Below are 21,600 nucleotides of genomic sequence, written 5' to 3'. Positions count from 1 at the left end.
CATAATTCCCACAACTACCTTCGTGAATTTCTCATGGATCCGATTGAGATCAAGATGAGTTGATGATAGGCAAAAAGTTCGGACAAGTCAGCGACACTTGCAGAACGATGAGCCGACCGAAAAAAGGTTGACTGCTGCACTAGGATTAGGATGACCTCCGAATTGTTGATGTCTGATGCTCACCAAAAGAAAAGTTTGTCTTGGCCTTGGATCTATTGAACTGGTCGGCGGCCACGTTGTAAGCTTGAGTAGCCTCCTCAGCCATGCTGAAGGTGCAAAGCCACACTCAGCTCTTCTTCTCCGGATCACGAATCTCCACCGCATACCTCCCCCACAGCCACTTGTCCTTCATGCCTGCCACTTTTTGAGGCATTGTTGCGTCCTTCACCACTGACTGTTGGCATCTCCTTTTTGCTCCCTCTTTATTTCCAAGAAAAGAAGATGTATTCAGGCAATCAGTACTCGGGTGTACCCAGGTGCTCGGGAGCGCAACCCATTCGGGCTTGGGAGTAGACCACGTAGACATATCCTAATACCTGGGACAGATTGGATACCAATGGTATCAACACGTATCACGCTGAAGTTCAAGATTGCTCCCCCTTATCACTTTGCACCATCTCGAGTGAGGAAGAAGCACTAGGTGAGGAGGAGGATTCCAACGTTACAGGAAAACCACCTTAGATAAGCAATTTCACCACTAGTGCTGGACAATTATTAGCTTTATCATCTTCATTGTTTATACTATCACAATTCAAAATATCACTCGGGTAAGAGTGGTAAGCCTCATCAAATATAACATCTTTAGAAATAAAATTTTTGTGCGTTTCTGAATCCATGCACTTTCATCTTTTCTTGCTTATATTCTAACTAATAAAGATGAAGTACACTTTATGATATTTGAATCTAACTTTTTTTTATTGCCCCTATTAAAGTCTTCTTTTTGCTATATCAAAGTTAACCTTATTGCTTTTATGCCTGGATCATCCTAAGTTGGCCTATTTACCATAGAATCCTTATGCATTCTAGAGTTATGGTCCATTTCCTAAGATTCTTATTGCATTCCAGGGTTATGTATATGGCATGTTTATGGTGCTTTAAAGTTTCATGTGCATGTTTTAGGATTTTATAGCCATTATAATTACACGTAGTAACTGTTAGTTCAATCATGTCTTATGTAGCCGTGTTCAGCTAAAACGTTTTGATGTGTTGAACAAAGTGTTTAAGTTAGATTTGCTTGGGTGTTCATAATGTGTGTTAAGTTGTGCAGGAACTTAGTAGGATATAGACGGAGCTCGCAAAACTTGTGACTCAACGTGGTTAAGCCAAGTTATTGTAACTTGATGACTCGAAAGTCTGCTGGAAATTAGAGAAGGATGGTATGGGGCATTCGAAGGACCACATAACGAGCAACATCGAGCTGATAACTCAATCAAAAGAGGTGAACTACGTAGGTGAAAGAATGAATGATGATACAAAAAAATGAGCCTAGGATTTGGTGCATACAAAGGACTCATGACTTGATAAAAAAATGACCTTGTGGGTGAAGTGAAGCTACAAAGGTAAACTCTTAAATGTGTTATGAGATTCAAGTGACCTCTACTTTAGGATTCAGGTAGATTCTTACTTAGGCATAAAACTCGACCATAAACAGTGATTTAGAGTTGTAGTTGATGATCCAATCAATTGGAAGTTGAGCATTAATCAATTGGGGTGCTGGACTGCTCACTAATAGAATCTTATCCAGTACACAGTCGATTGTCACACTATTATCGTTGGCTTAAGCATGGCTATGCTTATAGGTATGACCAGAAGGAAAGAGTAAATCACTATGCGTGATCAACAATCACGAATGGACAATAGACTAGAAGTTGTAGTCGTGAATTGTTAGAAAAGAATGAATGTCGTAAATCTATTCACGACTGTTGGGATTGAGTCAACTGGGCATTCAGCAGGATTCCCAATTGAATTTGGAGACAAGACCATTTGAAGAGGATTTTATCCAGTGGGCTCGACTGATGAGGTTTGAGTTGGTTGGATTCCTAAACTAGAATTGTTTTCAGTCGACTAGATTACCAATGAGTTGGCTGGAGGCTTCAAATTGATGATAACTATTCTATGATCTACATTTCAGTCAACATTAACAAAACAGTTGGGTGAAGCTTATCCATGCATGGATTTAGAGGCCAATAAACAGGGGAAAGTGAAGCTCAAAAGAGAAAGAACAAACCATAATTCTCAATCATTCCAAAGCTCAAAAAAGTCTTATTTTATTTTATTAGACTTTAATGCTTAGAACTTAAGGAGTACACCTTTAAGTCTTTGATCCTTTTTATTCCCAGCTATCGGTTTTTCTGATGTTAATTTTTTTATAGGTACAAGGTTTCTTCACCTCTGATCAAGAGAAAAATAGTGAGCTTTTCAAGGGGTGACTCATTTAAAGAGCTCATAGGTCATAGAGTAGGAAGTGAGGGTTTCGAACTACATATTTTCTCTTCCTAGTGTTTGACTTTCTTATTTCGCTGCACTTAACTCTTAGATTTGGTATTGCAAGAGAAAGATATTTGTATTTTCTAGTCAAGCACTATTCACCCCTCCCCGACCATCTAGTCAACATTGATCCTTACAATAACTATACTTTTGTGTACTCTGTACTGAAAAATCATCTCAGCCACAGGTGGTCAAGGGGTTTTTTTTTAACCTCAATGAATTTGATGTGGAATCTCTGAAACTGAATGCATTGGGATTTTTGTAATTATTCATTGTTCTGTTAGTCGCATTCTGATGCATTTAGGGCCATATACTAATTCTTTGATAGATCTTGGTTGGGCACTTTTTAAAAATATTTGTCACATATTATTTAATGTCTTTTTATACAGGATTTTCTCAATAGACTAGTGAATGATCATGGAAGCATTGACCTTGAATGGTTAAGGGATGTTGAACCAGACAAAGCAAAGTAAGAAACAATTTCCAATTACATTTGTTGCCGTACACCTTACTACTTATGTAAGAGAGGAGCACGAGCACTTACATAAATTTTGAACATATAAAATTCTAAATGACAATGTGGAGTCCATAGAGCAGGATAAACACAAATGAAATTGCTTACTATGAGAATCTAATAGCAATGTGCCGTTTCTTTTAACAATTATTGTAATTAAACTCCATTATTATGTTTTGGGAAAATACATTCCCAGTAGTTAAGAAACAGCATGAGCCATTTGACGGATTATAGTTCCTTCATTTGTATCATTTGAATGAAGATTAAGTGAGATAAAATCTTTTTTTATATACAGAGAGTTTCTCTTAAGCATATATGGATTGGGACTTAAAAGTGTTGAATGTGTACGCCTTTTAACACTCCAACATCTAGCCTTCCCTGTAAGTTGTGATTCTTAATCTACTGCTTCAAAGAAATCTTATTGATCCATGAGTGGCTGATTATCAACATGAAAAAACAAGGTTGATACTAATGTTGGCCGGATATGTGTAAGGCTGGGATGGGTTCCCTTGCAACCGTTGCCTGAGTCCCTGCAATTGCATTTGCTAGAGATGTAAGTATTTTATTAGCACGGAGCAACTAATTTTTGTATGAAAATTTTTATTGCTCTTTCATATATTTACAGGTATCCAGTCCAGGACAGCATTCAAAAGTATCTTTGGCCCCGGCTATGTAAGCTTGATCAGCGAACTTTGTAAGCAATAGAAGACTCCTAACATCAGTGTTTCTTTGAAAACGTACTAATGCAAGACACTGGTTCCTATGCTTCACATGTTATAACTTTTATTTTGCAGATATGAACTACACTATCAAATGATTACCTTTGGAAAGGTATCATTGATATGGCGATTTTTCTTTATAATAAATGCATGTTTAACCATTTGATTGGCTCAGGTTTTCTGCACAAAAAACAAACCAAACTGCAATGCATGTCCAATGAGGGGCGAATGCAAACATTTTGCAAGTGCATTCGCCAGGTCAGTACGTGCTTGTTAAAGATATTGAATCGTGGATTCCAACTGAGTCCCATCAAAAGTTTGACAATTAAAATATTTATTGATAGCAGAAAATAAATTATCAGTAGTCCCAATGTTCTCACATCAAGCGGTTTTGACCAACACAAGTATACACATCGAGTTATTTATGTCACCAAATGGAAGTGAAAATGATATGAGTAGGAACTATAATTTCAAGTAACATTGTTAATAATTCCTCCATTAAAACTGTCTTGTGAATGTTTTTTTCTTATGCGCCAAATATTGGAAGAACTGCCGAACATTTAATTTGTGACTACTAATTTATGTGATGAATGATGCAGTGCAAGACTAGCACTTCCAGGGCCAGAAGAGAAAAACTTGACAATTTCCACAAGGTCTCCTTCCTATGAAAATTGTAAATTCAATTTACAACCAATGCAAGTAAGGCAAATTGAGTTCAACCAAGACCTGAAAGAAACAAGTAATGGCAATAACTGTGAGCCAATTGTTGAAGAGCCATTAACACCAGAGCACATAGAAACAGAAGAAAGTGCAATAGAAGATATGGTTTGTGAAAATCCTGATGAAATCCCTACTATTAATCCAAACTTTGAAGAGTTCAAAAACTACTTGCATGATTATATGCAAGATGATGCATCAAAAGCATTAGTGGTGGTAAGTCCAGAAGCTGCTTCTATTCCAACACCGAAGCTCAAGAATATTAGTCGGCTGCGAACAGAGCACCATGTGTATGTTAGCTCTCCATATAACAACTGTCATTTAAAGTCTAATCATAACTGGAATACTTTTATGAATGAATATTTAAGGGTTTGTGACACAACACCTGCTTGTTTTCTTATTGCAGATACGAGCTTCCAGATTCACATCCTTTATTGGAAGGAGTGAGTTCTATTTAAACCATGAATGTTATTTTATAAATGCCCGCCATTAATTTATATTTTCAATTGTTAACAGTTGGACCAAAGAGAATCTGATGATCCTTCATCATATCTTCTGGCTATATGGACTCCAGGCAAGAAGCTCGACTCTTTGACGTTACATAATATTTAACATTACTGACATCTGCATGAACATGAAACAGGGGAGACGCCACAATCCATCGAACCACCAGAGGTACTCTGCAACTTCCAGGAATCAGGTAAATTGTGCAACAAAACCACTTGCTGTGCCTGCAACAGTAAACAAGAAGCAGAAGCACAAACTGTTCGAGGCACGATTTTGGTATTGGCTACTTGCCCTTCTCTCTTGTTCTCCTCATGACAAATGTGAATCATTTGAAATTAGCAGTTAATACCAATTCAAAACAAGAAAATAATGAACTTGTGCAGCAATATGTGGAACTTGAAAAAACATTATCATGAACAGATCCCATGTCGAACAGCAATGCGAGGAAGTTTTCCACTCAATGGTACCTATTTTCAGGTCAACGAGGTGAGTAGAGCATTGTTTTGTAGAATCAGTGTACTTTGGCTGTTTGGTAAATATAGTGGACATGTAGAATTATGCCTTTTGCCAGCCTACCTTTATTTGTCTGTACCCTAATTAAGAACAATTGTCCAATACAGGTTTTTGCAGATCATGATACTAGTTGCCATCCAATTGATGTTCCTAGAAAGTGGTTATGGAACCTTCCAAGGAGGACAGTTTATTTTGGTACCTCAGTAACAACAATATTTAAGGGTAGAAGCTAGCGTACTATTCTAAATTACAAACGATATGGAAAACATTTGCTCCAAAGGAAGCAACTGACAACAAATTTTGTTTGCAATTGATAGGTTTGACAACTCAAGAAACACAGCTGTGCTTTTGGCGAGGTAAGAAGGCAATTCTTTACACCATAATTTCTATTCATGCTTAGTAGAGTATGCATCAAGTATTAAAGAAGGGTTTTAATGGTTTTCAGTTGATATATCTTATTTTTAAGTTTTTAATGACTATTGATATTTCTTCCCCTATTCCCTGGACATCTGATGTAGAAAGAATACAAAGATATAGAAAGTCTCATACAAAGAACAAATCTCACAAGGGAAATTTATAAAATAAAAAATAATTATTATAGGAGGGAGATCAAGGCCACTTTTAAAACGTCAACTGAAACAAATGTAAAATAAAATAAATAAAATATTCTAGAGAAATGAAATAATTTTATTCCTAAAATGACCCAATTATTGTGTTATTCTATCATCACAATTGCTCAATTAAAAACTATCAAATTGATTTTATTCTCCTGAATAAAAGGATATATATCATAATAAACTTAGTTTTTTTAAAAATAAATACTTAATTTACATTATTCTCTCTCAAATAATTTGTATATTTTAAATTGAGGTATTTCTTTTTCAATTAGTGAGAAATAATAATAACCTTTTGAGTATTGATCTTTATGGAACAGTTAGGGTGTTGATTCTAATGAATAAGGAATAATAATAACATTTAGTTTTTAATCTAGGGCAAAAATTAAAAGGGGTCACTAATTATCAGAATTATCTATTTCTTTTAAAAAAAACAAATGGGGACCGTAACATATTTCTTTATAAAAAATACTCTTATTCAAATATTGTTGTAGTAGTTAGGAGTAATTACTACAACCTATAGCAATTGTACTGGAGCTATAATGTGTTAATGTAAATTTTTTATTCAATTTAGTCAAACATATACATAAGCACTTTTAAATAAAAAAATATTTTATCAAGTTAGTTTAAACAATTTTAAATTTGATCAAAATTGCTTCAACAATGTTAAAAATATTATAAAATTATTATAGTAGTCATTATTGATTATTACACTGTTGTAGTAGCCAATTAGCAGTTGTTACAATGTTCTAACCAATGGCTTTAATATTGTTGTAAGCAATCACTAAATGATTGTGATAATAATTTTATAGTGATTTTAACTTTTTTTAAGCGATTTTGATAAATTTAAATAATTTTAATTAAGTTGATAAAAAATTTTATATATATAATATATATATATATATATATATATATATATATATATATATATATATTTTAATCAAGTTGAATCGGTTTGTTTTAATACATTTATAGTAGCTATTTCTAATTATTATAATTTTTGTATGGAAAATATATTGAGATGCGCTTTTGACTTTTTTTTTTTTTTTTTTTTTAAGAGTGTCCTCTCAATTGATTCCGTTAATTTGGAACGTCATCTTGATTTTTGCCCTTTAATCTAACATGCATGGAGCATGATGCTTTCATTGTCTTCTTCTTTGGACATATCATCTGTTTTGGAATAATTGTCCCTTAAATTTTCTTGTATTAAATCTTACTTTATTTTGTTCCTTTTCAGTCATCCTCTTTTTCAGTCGTCTTCCCTGTGAGTAAGAATCATTTGCATCGAGATTGTTGGTATCAAAATTGACGCCGTCTGACTTATGATAAAGTCAAATTGCAAAGATGGAGGTTTGAATATCTCCCACTAAAGTAGTAGTCTAACTCAATATTAAATTAACATTTAAATTAATTATTTAATTAAGCATGCATGAGCAAGGACGGAGTCTGAAAAATCATATTGGAGAAAAAAAATTATTAGTATTTATAAAGTTGAGGAGGAGATGACTGACGATTCAATTCGTTTGCATCCCTAATCATGATTGCTAATATTGTTAAAATAATTATTTCAGATTCCTCTGAGTGTAATTTTTCTACTTCTAAATGAGGAGCTCATCGTCTTGTTGGTAGTTTGGTGTGATGAAATCTTTCAAGACGTTGACGTACCTTTTTGGTAAATTATAAGGTCTGAACTTTTTTTTTTTTTGAAATGATATTGTCTCATCCAATTACTTATAGTTATTGGTATTTATCTCTTATAATATAATGATCTTCAACTCGAAATAGAAGTATAAATTTTAAATTCATCGTCAGACCGATTGAATTAGAATGGGAGTTTGAACTTAATATAATAAATTATATATATAATAATAATAAATTTATTATATTATATTATTCAATGAAATTATGTTAGATTTTGAAATATAAAAATCATCTATAATAGAATCTTTATCTATATTATTAGTTAAATCTTGTTTAATTTAGAATGTCAAACAATCTTCAAGAAAGTCATCTTCTATTTTATTGTGAAGTGTCATCTTTACATGTTTTATTGTTAAAAAAGTTCATTCAATAGTGACGGTAGAAACATGTAACGTCAAATGAAGATGAATCAATCTAATCAACATAATGTAAATATTTTACCATTCATTTTCAATCAATTGTTGATACAATTCAATAAATGTAGAAACTTTCAAATTTTGTATCACATTGAGTTTATAATGTAACAATTCATATTTCAAAGCAATGATATCTTCATCTATGAAATCTTCAAGATGAAATTTCATTGCAAGCTTACAAATATCATTGCTATTAATTGAGTCAAATGAATTTTTAAGATCTAAAATTGTACTATGAGAAAGAAGTGTTGAGAATACAATCAAAGTCCTACGTTGGAAATGCATAGATAAGATCATAGGTTTATAAAATGAATGATATTTTCATTGGTGCAAGACCTTTTGAGTAGAACTCAAAAATAAAATTATGAGGACTTAGATCTAAAATAGACTATCACACTTCCATCGATTTAACAATTGATATTAGAGTCATATGGGGAACCTTAGGAAATTGGTATCAGAGGCCTGAACTGTGATAAGCTCCTAGTAAAAGCCTGAACTATGATAAGCTCCTAGTAAAATTCATGATAAACTCTCAAAGCATGTAAGCCCTAGTAGGTCAATTGGACCGGATATTAAGCAGTCTTAAGAGAGTCTAATGTGTTAAGAGATCAGACGTCAAGCTGGCATCGATTTGAGTACGCCATATCAAGTATTATGGTCATTGGCCCCCGGGGCATATTTGAGTTAGTTACGACGAAGTAGACTTGCTGAAGTGGGCAAAGGTCGAATCTCGACGAAGCCGAGGTAATGTCCTCCTCTATCGTGGTCAACTGCAACTTCTCAATTTACCTCCTCACAGATGGTCGTGGGACCGACCGTATGAGGCTGCTGGGTTGTGAAATCCACCTTTGCTAAAGAAGAGTATGATGGTCCTTCATTTGAAGGGAAGACATATCCATTAGTATGAGACCTTTTGGATAAAACTTAAAAATTAAACCATGAGAGTTTAAACCTAAAGTCGATAATATTATACCCTTATAGAGATATATTAATTCCATTGGTTCTAACAAGAAGTTCCATTGATGACTCATTGAATCGAGTATTTAACTCCATTAAGATGAAATATATTGTTGCATGCTCAATTATAGTTTGCTGACAAGAGCAATCGATCTTATATAGACAATCAAGGTCACACATATCAATTTCATCTTTCAAACAAAAACTCACTTCATGAAAAATTATTCTCACCCGCATTCTCTAAGTTTTTGAATGATAATTTTGATAATAAAGACAAATGTAATAACAGTCAAAATATCTTAAGATTTTCTATAAAGAATTTGACAATGAGCATCTGTTGTTCACATAATTTTATGCATTAAGTACAGAATGAGCACAAATTCAAAGTTTGTCATGTTTCTAATCCCTCGAACTTCAACTTTAGCTCTTCTATTTGGAGAATGACCACTAAGAACTTCAAAAATTTTACAAATTGCAGCGTACATACCTATCAAACTTTTTACTGAGTCATAGTGAGAACTCCAACGAGTAGCTCTTGTTAAATTTGAGTGGGTGTCCTAAGGCAATCGTCTTACGGTTATACTATTTATTGGATAAATAGCAATTCACTGTTTGAGTGCACATTCTATATGTGTTTGATTGGATCTTAAACTCAAATACTGAATGTCTACAATACGATTCATAGCATGAGAGAATTTATGATTGGATCACAACTCGTGAGCATCTCTACATGTGCAATTATGAATGTATTAAAATTATCCCTAGTCGAGGAATTGATGAGCACAGACGTCATTGATTCTGTCGAGACTAGCACGTTTAGACTCCTTGGTTAGCCAAGCAGCTGATCTCACTATTGGAGACATTGAATGTTGAGAGTTAAGGTAACCAGTTCATTGGAGTGATCTGCCTTGAGACTTCATATGGTTCAATTCATATGTCAATGAAGATCTCAGTGCAGTTTAAGTGTGAGTTTCCTTTGACTTGCGGTATTCAAGTCATCTTGGTCATGGAGGCTTTTACTTTGACATCTTAAGCAAGCATCTCCGAGGAGGTGTGGACCCGAGATGATTAGGTATAAGTCGAAGTGTCCGAAGGTGTTTGAATAGCCCACAGAGGATTCATCGCTCCTTGAAAAAGGAGACGTATACTTTGCGTCCACTTGTCAGAATTGTTATTAAAAGTCTTTGGCCAAAGTATTACATGTTAAGAGTACGGTACTCTTGGACACATGTACAAGTAACTTGAATCCACAGGACAAGAAAGCAACTTGGGCTAGGTGTGACGTAGTCAGTCTAGTGGGGACCGACACATAGACCATGTCCTGAACCAAGCGGGTATAAGACGGTGAAAGGAACGAGGCACGATTCAGTGTAGCTGCTGAAAGGTTTAGAAATGTTCTGGAATAATCATTGATTTTTCGGTCAATTAGGGATCATGATGTACTACTAGATGTCACTCATGATCATTCCGTAATTAATGATTAATTACGGACGGCCAACATAACCGGAAACCTATTGGGTCACACGCATTACAAATTCTCCAAAGATTTAAAACAAATTTGAGAATTGAATTCTTAGAATGAGAGAGATAAAATCTGGTTAGACTAGACAAAGGACAATATGATGGAATTCGTCTTAAGAAGACGAAATGAACGAAACTGATTTCGTTTAAATCAGAAGTCGTTTGGTTAGTGAACCAAATGATTAGGTTTTGAATCAAAATTGAACCAACTTGATTTGGTTCATGATGGAAGAGATTTTGGCAAAACGGATGCGATGAGAAGCTTCCTCTTGTGGAGACGAAACGAACAAAACTGGTTTGGGTCAATCGGAGTTCATTTGGTTAGTGAACCAAGCAATTTAGTTTTAAACCCAGTTTGCTACTGTAAATCTTAAATGAACCCGGTCTGGTTCAGTTCGCTACAGTGTTGAACCGGTTTAGAGTTTTTAGTTTTTCAATTTTCTCCACCCGAACGCGCCGACTATAGCTCTTCTCCCCGCACGATAAAAACAGGGCATCACGCCCTGTTCGATGGCTTGCTCGCGGGTGGCTCGCAATTGTGCCGCCGTCGTCGGCCCCATCTGCGCGAGGGCGTCACCGGAGAGGAGGGATGGTGGTCGACCATCTTCGCTCGCCAACCGCTGCTTATCGTCGATCGTCACGCATCACAGCTTCGCCTACCAGTCGCGATCCAGCACCGTCTGATCGCGATCTAGCCGCCCGTCGACCACGATCAAGCCGCCTTCACCGGTCGCAATCGGCTCTCCCCACCGACCGTGATCCAGACATCGCAAGCTCGACATCGCGAGCCCGACACCGTGAGTCCACGCAGAGCCCCTGCTGCCGCTCGTGATTTTGTCTCCGACCGGCAATAGCCTCTGCTTCGGCCTATCCCGAGCAAGGCAACTCCCCTCCGAGCGCCGATTGTTGGCTCCTCCCTGGCGCCTTCTCTGTTCTTCCATCGCCCGTGTGGGAGAGGAGCAGCCAAAGTCCTAGCCGTGCCACTGCCGCGAGGAGAAGAGGAGAAGATGTTGTTTAGGGTTTAGGCATGTGGGAGAGGAGTTTGTATTTGGATGTGTGAAAGAAGAGGGAGAAGATGGTAAAATTGTATTAGTGTTTTGCTGACAGAATTCGCTAATCGATTGTTAGAAATTGTTTTTAACTATCGGATAGGTTTTTCGACCGTTTGTCAATCTCGCGAAAGCTTACGAAGCTTTCGGAGATTATTCCATCATTATCGGAAATGTTCCGATCAATTTGTCATAAATCGGCGGTCAATGGTTGAGCACCGATAACTACATCAAGAATACAATTCTTGGTGATAGTTAGAAAGTCCCAGAACGATCGCGACAAACGTTGTTGCGTAGTTTCCGAAATAAGGCTTCTCTCGATTCGATCGTCATCGATCATCGACTAGTACCGAAGACGATGATGCGACTCGTGGCTTCTGAAGCCGTCCAGACGAGAGCTTGGCATGGATCACCAGTAGAAGCGGGACTCTGACGAAGGCTGCTCGATTGATACCAATCCCGCTCAAACGTCATCGGAAAGGTACGCGCAGAATTATTTAGTTTTCTATAAATTTTAATTGTGCACGTAGAATAATTTTTATTTTAAAATTTTTAATTTTCTGTCATGCCTTGTACGCTGTTTATTTCCTGCTTTGCATGCGTGTGTTGATAATAATTAGCTGTTAATTATTTATTTATTTCTGCTGCGCACATTTGCGAAACGTGTTAACACGCGCGTTGCACCAGGACGATCTCAACAGCTCTTGCTCGCTGTAAATTTCCAATCTAATTAGATCCACTTCAAGAATCACGTTCTTTAATTGTCAATATAACTCAGCAATGCGCTTAGTAGAAGAAGTGACAATAGTGATAATGCTGCCTAAATGAAAAAAGAATTATCAAATAACACTGTCATCTTTAGCTGTAGAAACTCATGTCAATTGTAATCGATGGGCAAAGGATATGCATAGGGACAATCTCTGAAAAATAATGTCTGAAGTTCATTTCATGTGTCACACATATTAGTGGCATCATCATATCTTGACCTTTGATTTTCTTAATTTGGAGGTTATAATGAACAAGAGATCATGATGAGCAAGAACATTTGATATATTTGTTTCAGATCCAGTAAGTTAATGTCACTAACATTTTGATGAAAAAAAATTCTCTCAAAATCTCATAATTATTCACAAATCTCAAGATAATGACATTTGCTTCTGTTTAGATATATTTCATGCTTCATCAACAAGAATACAAAAATATTTATCTTCAACTTCTTTATAAATCATCTATTATATTTTATTAATCATAATAAGTAAAATCTCTTTTTAAATTTCTAGAATGATATATTGGGCATTTGTTGGAGCATTCTCAAGTACAACTTCATCAATTTCTGTTTTCATTTTTATAAAAATTTTCACCAATTCAAGAAAATTCTCACGATTAAATAAAGATAGAGATTCATCGTTATCTCTAAAGGCACAATCTTAAAGTGCTAATCAAAAAACAATTACAATTGAGATCCTTAAATACAAATATTTTTTTATAAATATTTTTTCCCCTCTTTAGATTGGGCATGTATTACATTATTAATATATTGTGAGGGTTTCATCAAGCCCTTCTCTCATACATAATATGAGGCGAAAAAATTACATACCCAATATGGGCAAGATGTGTTTTTCCTTGATTTATCATTTTCAATTGTTAAATCCTTCATTAACCAGTACCAAGATATTAGATGAATTAATATAATTTTAAAAAATAATAATAATAATAATAATATGCTTCATTTGTTGAAGACGAATACTTCAATCAATGAAATTTTTGAAATTATTTTTTTAAAACCAACTTGATTTCCAAATTTTGTACTCAGATACTTCAATATATCTAATTGATAAAGTTTCATCTTTAGATATAAACATCTTATCACATCTCGTACATTAATATGATATTCACATATCTATTTCTTTTTTCTTAAATTTTATTCAATATAAGTAGAAGATAATTTATGGTCGTTGAAGAAATTTGGATATTAAGAATTGAAAATTTTTCACTAAATTGATATTGCATTATAGAGATCGTAGAAATTGAAATACTTTCACTAGTTTGACAAAAAAAAAATTTAAGAAAGAGCATATCAATATCTTTCTTTTCTAGGTAAGAGATTGATATTTAATTTTGAAATAGTTTAAATGATATTTTTAAAAAATAATAAAATTAATAAATAAATAATAATCAATCAACTCAATTACTTTATTAAATGTATACATTAATAATTTTATCTTTTTTATATTGAACTTTTATTTTCACATCTCGCAAACATGCTTAGTATTTAAAATATTATTGGTAGGAGAAGAGATAAAAAGATATTACAAGTGCATGTACAATGAAAATAAAAAAAATACAGAGACATACAAATTAAATGGATTCCATGCCTCAAAAATAAATGAAGAGTGATGTTTAAATTTGCACGCAACAGCCAACAGTAAATATTGAATTAATCGAGGATTAATAAGGTAGATACATATCAGCCCCGTCTTATTTTCTTGAATTGGTTATCATGAGATAGAATTACTAAAGTGGATTAAACTCTTGATAAAGTTAAGATAATACCTCTCCATAGTGGTCAATTAATTTCTCAATTTATCTCCTCATAAATGATTATAGGATCGATCGTATGAAACCGCTAAGGTAGCAGATTTCACTTTTTAAATCTTATTTCTACCTAGCCTTAATGTATGTTTAATTAAAAAAATAGATTGGATTATAGCCCAGGACAGCCCCTTTCTGGATCTGTCTGTGTTCATGGTGAACTTTCAATAAAAACTCACTAGTAGTTTAAAAAAATAATAACATGAGAATGATGAACATTTGAGAACACGTATATACACATCGATGATATACTACGCACTTTTTCGTGTGCACACGATCGACGATTGAGTACGTATCGAGACGAATTCAGATGTCCGAAAATAATTTACAATAACCTCCTCTCTTTTAAGTTTTTTTTAGCCCATAAGAAATCAATAATGGGTTGTTAAAAGATGTAATTTTATTGATATAAATTTGATAAGGTCACTTGTGACGTGATCTAATGTAGCTTAGTTGTCCCCGACAATAGTGCAACGGTGCCATATTAGGTCGAGTCTACGGCGTATTTGTAAGAATTTTCTTCCAAATGGGAAACGCAATCAAAGGATGTTGTGCATAGACCATACCTAATGTCTAACCCCCATGACCCACGTATCATGTATGATCTAAGTCATGCCATATTAGGTGGAAGTGGAGATCTACCACTTCTACCGGATCTAATGAATTTGCAAATAGATAACATACCTTGTATCTGTTTAGTGCAAGGACAGCAGGGAAGTAGAGGATCACAATTGCTTGCATCTGCAAAGCACAATAGCTGAATAACTGGATGCCTGTCTATTTGTTCGGAATGGACCCTGCAAAGGGACAACTCTCGGCGAATGATTCTATGGAGGGGAGTAAGAGCTACTTGATTAGAAGAGCATTGAAAGTATTGTGCGTGAGTAATAATTCATAGTTTCTGGAACATGATTGAATTGATTAGTGTAGAACAGACTTGCTGAAATGGACAGAAAGAATCAAATCTCAATAAAACCGAGGCAATATCCTCCCTCGTAGTGGTCAACTGCAGTTTTTCGATTTACCTCCTCACAAATGATTGTGGAATTGACCGTGTGAAACCGTTGGAGTGGTGGATTCTATCTTTTTACTGAAAAAGAATAATAACTCATAAATATACAGGAGATGGATGCATATTGATAAGACGATGCTGGAAAATATTGATAGGACTTGTGAATAGAGAACATGAGCTTGCAGGGAAATATCACACATTGAAACAGAAATTCAACCTGACAATGTTTTGAAATTGAATTCGTAATTTACTTTAGCATCTCCTAGTGTTCTGTTTGCATTAATCAATACCAGACTGCTTTTTTCCCAACATCCAAATAATCAGGCTTCGAGTAGCAGGATGTAGAGGATTAGAGATCACCAATCTCGTTGATGGAAATCTAGAATTCTAACAAGCCATCACTGGGGATATTACTTGAATTCAGTGGCCTCCTCAAGCTTGTACTGTTTTAAGAAATATAGAATATGTTCAAGTCGCAGTTATTTATGTGGAAGCACGTGTAGAAGTCTTATAAACAAGTACATGTTCTGATGAATTCCAAAATTGCAAGTCTAAATAGTTCTTGAAGTCCTGCTTTTGCTCTTGGAGAAGACTATAATTTGATCATCTCACCGTTTTTAGCATCTCCAAAGGAGTCTCAGTAGTGCCCCAAAAGGTTGCAGCGCTTATGCAGATACAATCAAAACAAAGTTAGGGCAACAAGTATTGATTCCTAATTGTCTTTGCAGAAAATGAATGTATTTTATAATGCAATAGCAATGGCTTGGCATCTTAATACATGGTCACTCAGAAATTGCATAAGAATCATTAGAAATGTTCCTAAGTTCTAAGAATCAGAACATTTAAAGAGGAATCTACTTACAGGGTTTTCTTTCTGGATTTGTTCTACAGGATTTGTTTGTGTAAGAGGATTTGACAGGACAACAAGAGCGCCAAAGCCTCTTTGCCCAAGATTGCACTGTCCAGCATATAAAATGCCCAAAAGCAAAAAGTCTACAGAAGCAGAAGCGATAAAGAGAAGGCCAGAGTATCGAGTCAGCTAGCAGGAGGATATATCACTTGAACCATTGCCTCTAACACTCAAAGTCACTTTGGACCTACAATTTCTCAAAGTTAGTGAAGGTTTGATGGTAGTAGCAACTACCCCTAACAATAATCATTTATCTTGTTTCCTGCTTGCAATGTTTCCTGATCGCAATGGGCCTACTTCTGAGGAAAAGTTCAACAGATTGTCTCAACATTCGCAGTTTCATTGTACATAGCAAACTAGTTGTGATTTTCTTTCTTTGTTTGTGGTATCCAACAATAGGTATTGCACAATGTCAGTTTATAATTTACTAAATCATATGAGAAACTTAAAACTGTTTTTTCATTTAGAAAAGAGAAATTAGTCTATGATCACAGACCATAAAGGTCAGAATGGAACAAGTACTGTTTGATTATGAGCTAGAGTCGATGTAGCATTCTGGTGGCTTCTTGGCTCCTATCTCAGAAAGTGATTGAGCTTGATGGTATTCTTTACCTAATGACCATATAAACTGTTCTATGGTGATCCTCATCTGGTATCCTAATTTTATCTCTAACTTCCTATTTTATAGAGAAGAAAAGTGAATTATATAACTTTTCCTCCATTAGTTGATGCTTCAAGGAGCTTACCTAGAATGCAAGAACAAAAATTGATTCATGAAGGTTTAATTACTGAATCACTAACAACAAATATTGTCAAACATACTGAACAAAAGAGAATTAAAAATAGCTTTCATCAACCCATCAAGAGAGAACGATTACTAAATTGCTCTATTGAACAACAAATGATAATCGTGGTAATTCTAACAAGTTAGCACACATCAATGGGCACTATCTCAAGCACTTACAAATGAGTCGTTGTAGCAACAAAACTGCAACTTTCAGAATAAATAAGAAACTGAGTAAAGATGTATGAGCTGCCAATGCATACAACAAAACAAATGGTGCAATTATGGAATACTAAGAGGAGGTAAAACAAAGGTTAAGATAGATTTTATCGAATCCTAAAATGAGCCACATCTCTACGTTGACACAAGGTCTGGAAGATATGTGACACAAAAAAATGTGCATAAATATCAGACCATATATGATTTTGTAATTCTTTCTTTACCCCTTTTTTACTTCCTAAATGAGCCTAAAGAACGCCAACCTCATTTGAATTCCTATCAGATTTACTGTTGAATGCAATTGAGCAAATTGATGGAGTCCAGTTAGACGTTCAGAGGGAATAATAGATTCAGCCTAAGGTTCAAAGAAATAAAAAATGCATAAAAATTAACAAAAAATAATTAAGACATAAAAAATGATGGAAGATGGTGGAAATCAATGTTAGAAATCTTGAGATTCATAAATGTCAATTAGCTACAGAAGAGGCATTCAGGATAGCAACTAGTAACAGCAAACTGCACATCCAATATTGTTGCAAGGTAGTTCAGCCATGTTCCTAGGTAGGATCTTTGTCAATTTGTCCTGACAGTTCTGCAGCGAATAAGCATAGAAAGTCTTGATAAGTTCCCATCAGCTGGATAGGACAAGCTATCAAATTAGGTGATCAAAGACAGTATTTTGAAACATTAATCCTTATATTCAGACCAGCCAAGCAGTTCACAAATCACTATCATATAGAAGGGGATATGATAGAAACTTGCAGTCATATATTTGATGTGACAAAAAAGAAACATCTCATACTAAACTTAGCCGTCAAACTACAAGTCTTTCCAAGGTTTGTTTTCTCCACTACTCCTGGGGCAAGTAACTAAACTTGATGGTTGTGCCAGAACTATCATCGTTTTTCATAAGCCAAAAGTAACTTGACACCTAACAAGTTGAACCACCCAGCAACAAAATTCCAGATAATTTGGAGGCTAGTTGATGAGCAAGGTGCATAAAACAAATGCAAATTTTCAGATTGATCCAGAAGTTTGACTCCATCAGTTGGTCTTGAACTCAAAAAAAAAAAAATCTTATCAAGCTTGGGAGAACGATTTTATTTTCATTTCAGTTAAGGAGATCAATTTTGAAATAAAGTGAATCTGAAATGCAATCTTCACTGACAATGGATGGGCATGCTTCAGTGTGATTCTGCAGAGGACCAAATAATTGTAAATATATCAACCTGAGGATTGTACATGTACAGTTAATAATAGTAGTAGAAATCTACATACAGGTAGAGGGGATGCCCTAGATAATTTCCCCATTAACATGGTACTGAGCCTACCTATCCCTCTCATGATGATCTGATTCTGAAGTCACCCAAACACGCCCTACTCTATTGCATAGATTAGGTCACAAGCTCTTTCACTTAAATGTGGTTTTAGTCGTGTACTCTATGGTTTTGAGGCCCGTCCCAAGATAATCGTCGAAGATGCCTCATTTTTAGTGGTAGATGGAGCCCACATCTTCACGATTTAAGCAAATGTGATTTGGCTACTAATTAAGCCTGCAGAATTGTGATGGGTATCCTTCCTCCTAAATTTTGATGATGTAAATCAAGGAAAGTGTTGGGACATTGGTTCAATAGTTCCTCTTTGTGGTTAAGCCTAAGCACAGTGATTTTGATGGTTTAGCAATGTGATTTAGGTTAGACATTTATATTTGATCATGTGTATGAAGTGTGCAGCATTACTCATGTGATTTGAAGATCAAAATGAATAAGCTTATATGGACTTCATGGATCAAGCCAGCTTTGAAATATAATAAATTTCCCTCTTCAATCTTCATAAGATAATTGATTCCTTAGGAAAGATCAAATCAACTTTTGTCAATGTTGGTCCAACACGAGCTATCTGTACAATATCACCTTATTTTGACAACTATGAAAAAAGTTTGTATTGTGAGATTACGAAGACTATGACATGGATCTTAGATTAGTATATTGAAATTGTTTCATTAACAAGATTTTTTTTGCATTTCTAGAAAATATGTATAGTGCCTGTTATATCATCAAATCTAGAATATACCATTTTATAAATTAATTAAACATGATTAGACAGAAAGAAAAGACATGGTAAAATAAGGTAAAGCTATGAACAAAGAAGGTGTCAAGAGATACCACCTGTTAGCCAAGCTATTGAGATAGTTGGAAACATCCTCAAGAAGCATCTCTAAGCTCTTTCTGAACTCCACTTCCTTGCATAATAAAATAAGTGTTTTTTCATGGCCAGAAAGCAGAACAAGTTGCTCAGAGCAGAAGATACAGATTTCAGAATCCTTATAACTTAGAAATAGCAACTTTCTCAACATATTCTTCTTAAAGCATCTACATACTTTTGTCCAACTACTTCCTTCAACTCTTTGAAAAAAGAGTCCTCAGAATTTCTTTCAAGAATATCAACAGGTGAGGCTGTTGCAACCAGGACATAGTTCTCTCCGTTGCCAACATCTATTTCATACACTTCAGAAAAAAAACTACCAAAATCATCAATCATTTGCTTGTAAAAGGACATGCAGGACGGAACAACGTTCACTGTCACAACTCCATGCTCCTTAATTATGGTTCGCAAAGCCATAAGAACACCTTTCTCAACAACCTCCAAAGGAGGAGCAAAGACACAATTGCTGGCATCTTCTGAATCCAAATCCACCATTACGACATCAAATCCAGAAGAATATCCTCTCAGCAATTTCACCAGTTCCCGACTAGTTTCACCATTTTTCATGTCTTCAATTTTTCCAGTCTGCAAAATGCTTAAATATTTGATACAAGCAAGCCCATCACCAAGACCAACTTTAAGGAAATCGTCTTCAGTCAACCCAAAATGCCGCTTCGCTACGTCAAGAACTACCTCATCGGCCTCGATTCCCAAGACATCGAAACCAAATTTTAATCTCAGGGACATAAGTAGAGCTCCGCCACCCACCCCGACACATAGAACCCGTGGCATCAAACCAGACTGGATCTGTAGATCGACCGCCGGAGAAATCAGCGATAGACTAGCAACCATAGGCCTGAGATATGGCTGTAACAACGATCCTTTCTCCGGCAGAAATGACCCAAATCTGGAAGAAGAGGAGGAATCGGGAAGAAGATACACTTGGGACTGTACCAGATTCGGCATCCTTTTGAACCGCAACCTCCTTCTCAGCTTGGGCGACAAGGACCGATCGAGCTCCACGTCCTCTACCAGCATCTCTCCTACGGAGGGACCGACCAACGTCTCCACAGGGGTGATACGAATAACATCGTCTTCGAAGGAGAGAAACGGAATATCAGGAAGGCCGTCGCTAAAAGAGGACTTTGGGGATAGGGCGAGGAGAAGAGGAGTGAGGAGTTGCTGGAACCGGTGGAGACGATCCGAATCGGGATCCCACTCGTTACGGGAGTAGCACTTGGGCGGCGTCGACGAGGGTTGACCACCGATCAGTATGAAACGGGAGATGGATGGGTCTCCTGAAGAAGAGATGAGGAGCTGAAGTTGTCCGGCGGCAGTGCAGAAGACCCAGTCATCCTCGCGGCCAGGGGGAACCAGCATCGCTGCCGTGCGAGGCGGCGGCGCAGATTCAGGAAGGGGTGAATCGAGGACGGCGACTCGGAGGGGATCGGCGTAGGGATCGCCGGGTTGGGGGTTGGGGAAGGCGAAGGAGACGAAGCGGGAGGGCGACAGCCGTTCGAACTCACCAGCCTCCATCCTGCGTTTAATTCAGGATGGCTGCGGGCAATAATTGTACCCAATTTAAATTGGTCGGATTTGAATATTTATAATAAGCTGTTTTAGAGTGTACAATCGCATGAATAACCTAGAAAAGAGGAAGAAGAAGGAGGAGGAGGAGAAAGGTTTATAGCCGATTGGACTGTCGGATTGTTCTCCTGTCAAATAATTTAAATAGATTAGATTAAAATTTTATTAATTTATTTTAAATTGAGTTCAGATAGATTGATCCACCTAGGCTTACGATCCGTGTGGGTTAGTCCGCGACTCATGTAGGTTGATCCGCGGTTGAGAAAGTTTATTTATTTATTTTAAATTTTAAAATTAAAATAAAAAACTCAATGAATTAGTAGGTTTGATCCGTCTAAGTTACAATTCAAATTTAAAAATTACAATTCAAGTTTAAAATTTTCAACTTAATCAATTTAAACTGTAATTCAAATTTAAATTTTTAAATATTTTTAATATTTTTTTATTTTTTTTTTAAGACTTATGAGTTGGCCCGCCTAATCCGCAACCTGCCTTGGGTTGGATTGGATTGGAAAGATTTTTCAACTCACCAAGTTGGTGGGTCAGTCCGTCCCGCCCTGCTATATGATAGGTTTT

The 21,600-nt window shown here is 35.8% G+C and overlaps 2 protein-coding genes across 4 annotated transcripts in view; one reads left to right on the top strand and one right to left on the bottom strand.

The window, feature by feature from the left end:
• LOC141822424 (DNA glycosylase/AP lyase ROS1-like) overlaps positions 1-16,435 on the top strand; it is a 50,787-nt gene extending 34,352 nt beyond the window's left edge. The window contains 15 exon segments of the mRNA XM_074709872.1: positions 2,877-2,956; positions 3,297-3,381; positions 3,463-3,554; positions 3,627-3,695; positions 3,796-3,832; positions 3,896-3,978; positions 4,320-4,727; positions 4,844-4,880; positions 4,954-5,011; positions 5,081-5,220; positions 5,365-5,430; positions 5,565-5,679; positions 5,775-5,813; positions 16,211-16,335; positions 16,337-16,435. Of these exon segments, the coding sequence (XP_074565973.1) occupies positions 2,877-2,956; positions 3,297-3,381; positions 3,463-3,554; positions 3,627-3,695; positions 3,796-3,832; positions 3,896-3,978; positions 4,320-4,727; positions 4,844-4,880; positions 4,954-5,011; positions 5,081-5,220; positions 5,365-5,430; positions 5,565-5,679; positions 5,775-5,813; positions 16,211-16,335; positions 16,337-16,396 (1,494 nt within the window). The 3' untranslated portion in view covers positions 16,397-16,435.
• LOC141822422 (uncharacterized) lies at positions 15,455-21,045 on the bottom strand. 3 transcript variants are annotated; one of them, XM_074709871.1, is made up of 4 exons: positions 19,401-21,045; positions 16,182-16,416; positions 15,842-15,983; positions 15,455-15,762 (listed from the first exon to the last, which is right to left on the bottom strand). In XM_074709871.1, exon 1 carries the CDS (start codon positions 20,971-20,973, stop codon positions 19,582-19,584), a length of 1,392 nt encoding a protein of 463 aa, XP_074565972.1. In that variant the 5' UTR covers positions 20,974-21,045; the 3' UTR covers positions 15,455-15,762; positions 15,842-15,983; positions 16,182-16,416; positions 19,401-19,581. The 3 variants fall into 3 exon arrangements, with proteins under 3 accessions (XP_074565972.1, XP_074565970.1, XP_074565971.1); XM_074709869.1 differs by having other exon boundaries at positions 15,455-15,983; XM_074709870.1 differs by lacking the exons at positions 15,455-15,762; positions 15,842-15,983; positions 16,182-16,416 and adding an exon at positions 16,456-17,824.
• Between the last annotated feature and the right edge of the window lie 555 nt (positions 21,046-21,600).

This window comes from Curcuma longa, chromosome 2, assembly GCF_044706935.1.
Source record: "Curcuma longa cultivar G26 ecotype Majalengka, Jawa Barat chromosome 2, ITB_CL_G26_1.1, whole genome shotgun sequence".
Classification (NCBI taxonomy): Eukaryota; Viridiplantae; Streptophyta; class Magnoliopsida; order Zingiberales; family Zingiberaceae; genus Curcuma; species Curcuma longa.
The sequence above is the reverse complement of the archived record's forward strand: the minus strand, read 5'-3'. Positions and strand labels throughout refer to the sequence as shown.

Excerpts from the sequence above, each read along its gene's own strand:
- LOC141822422 (XM_074709869.1), bottom strand. The coding sequence starts at position 20,973 with ATGGAGGCTGGTGAGTTCGAACGGCTGTCGCCCTCCCGCTTCGTCTCC.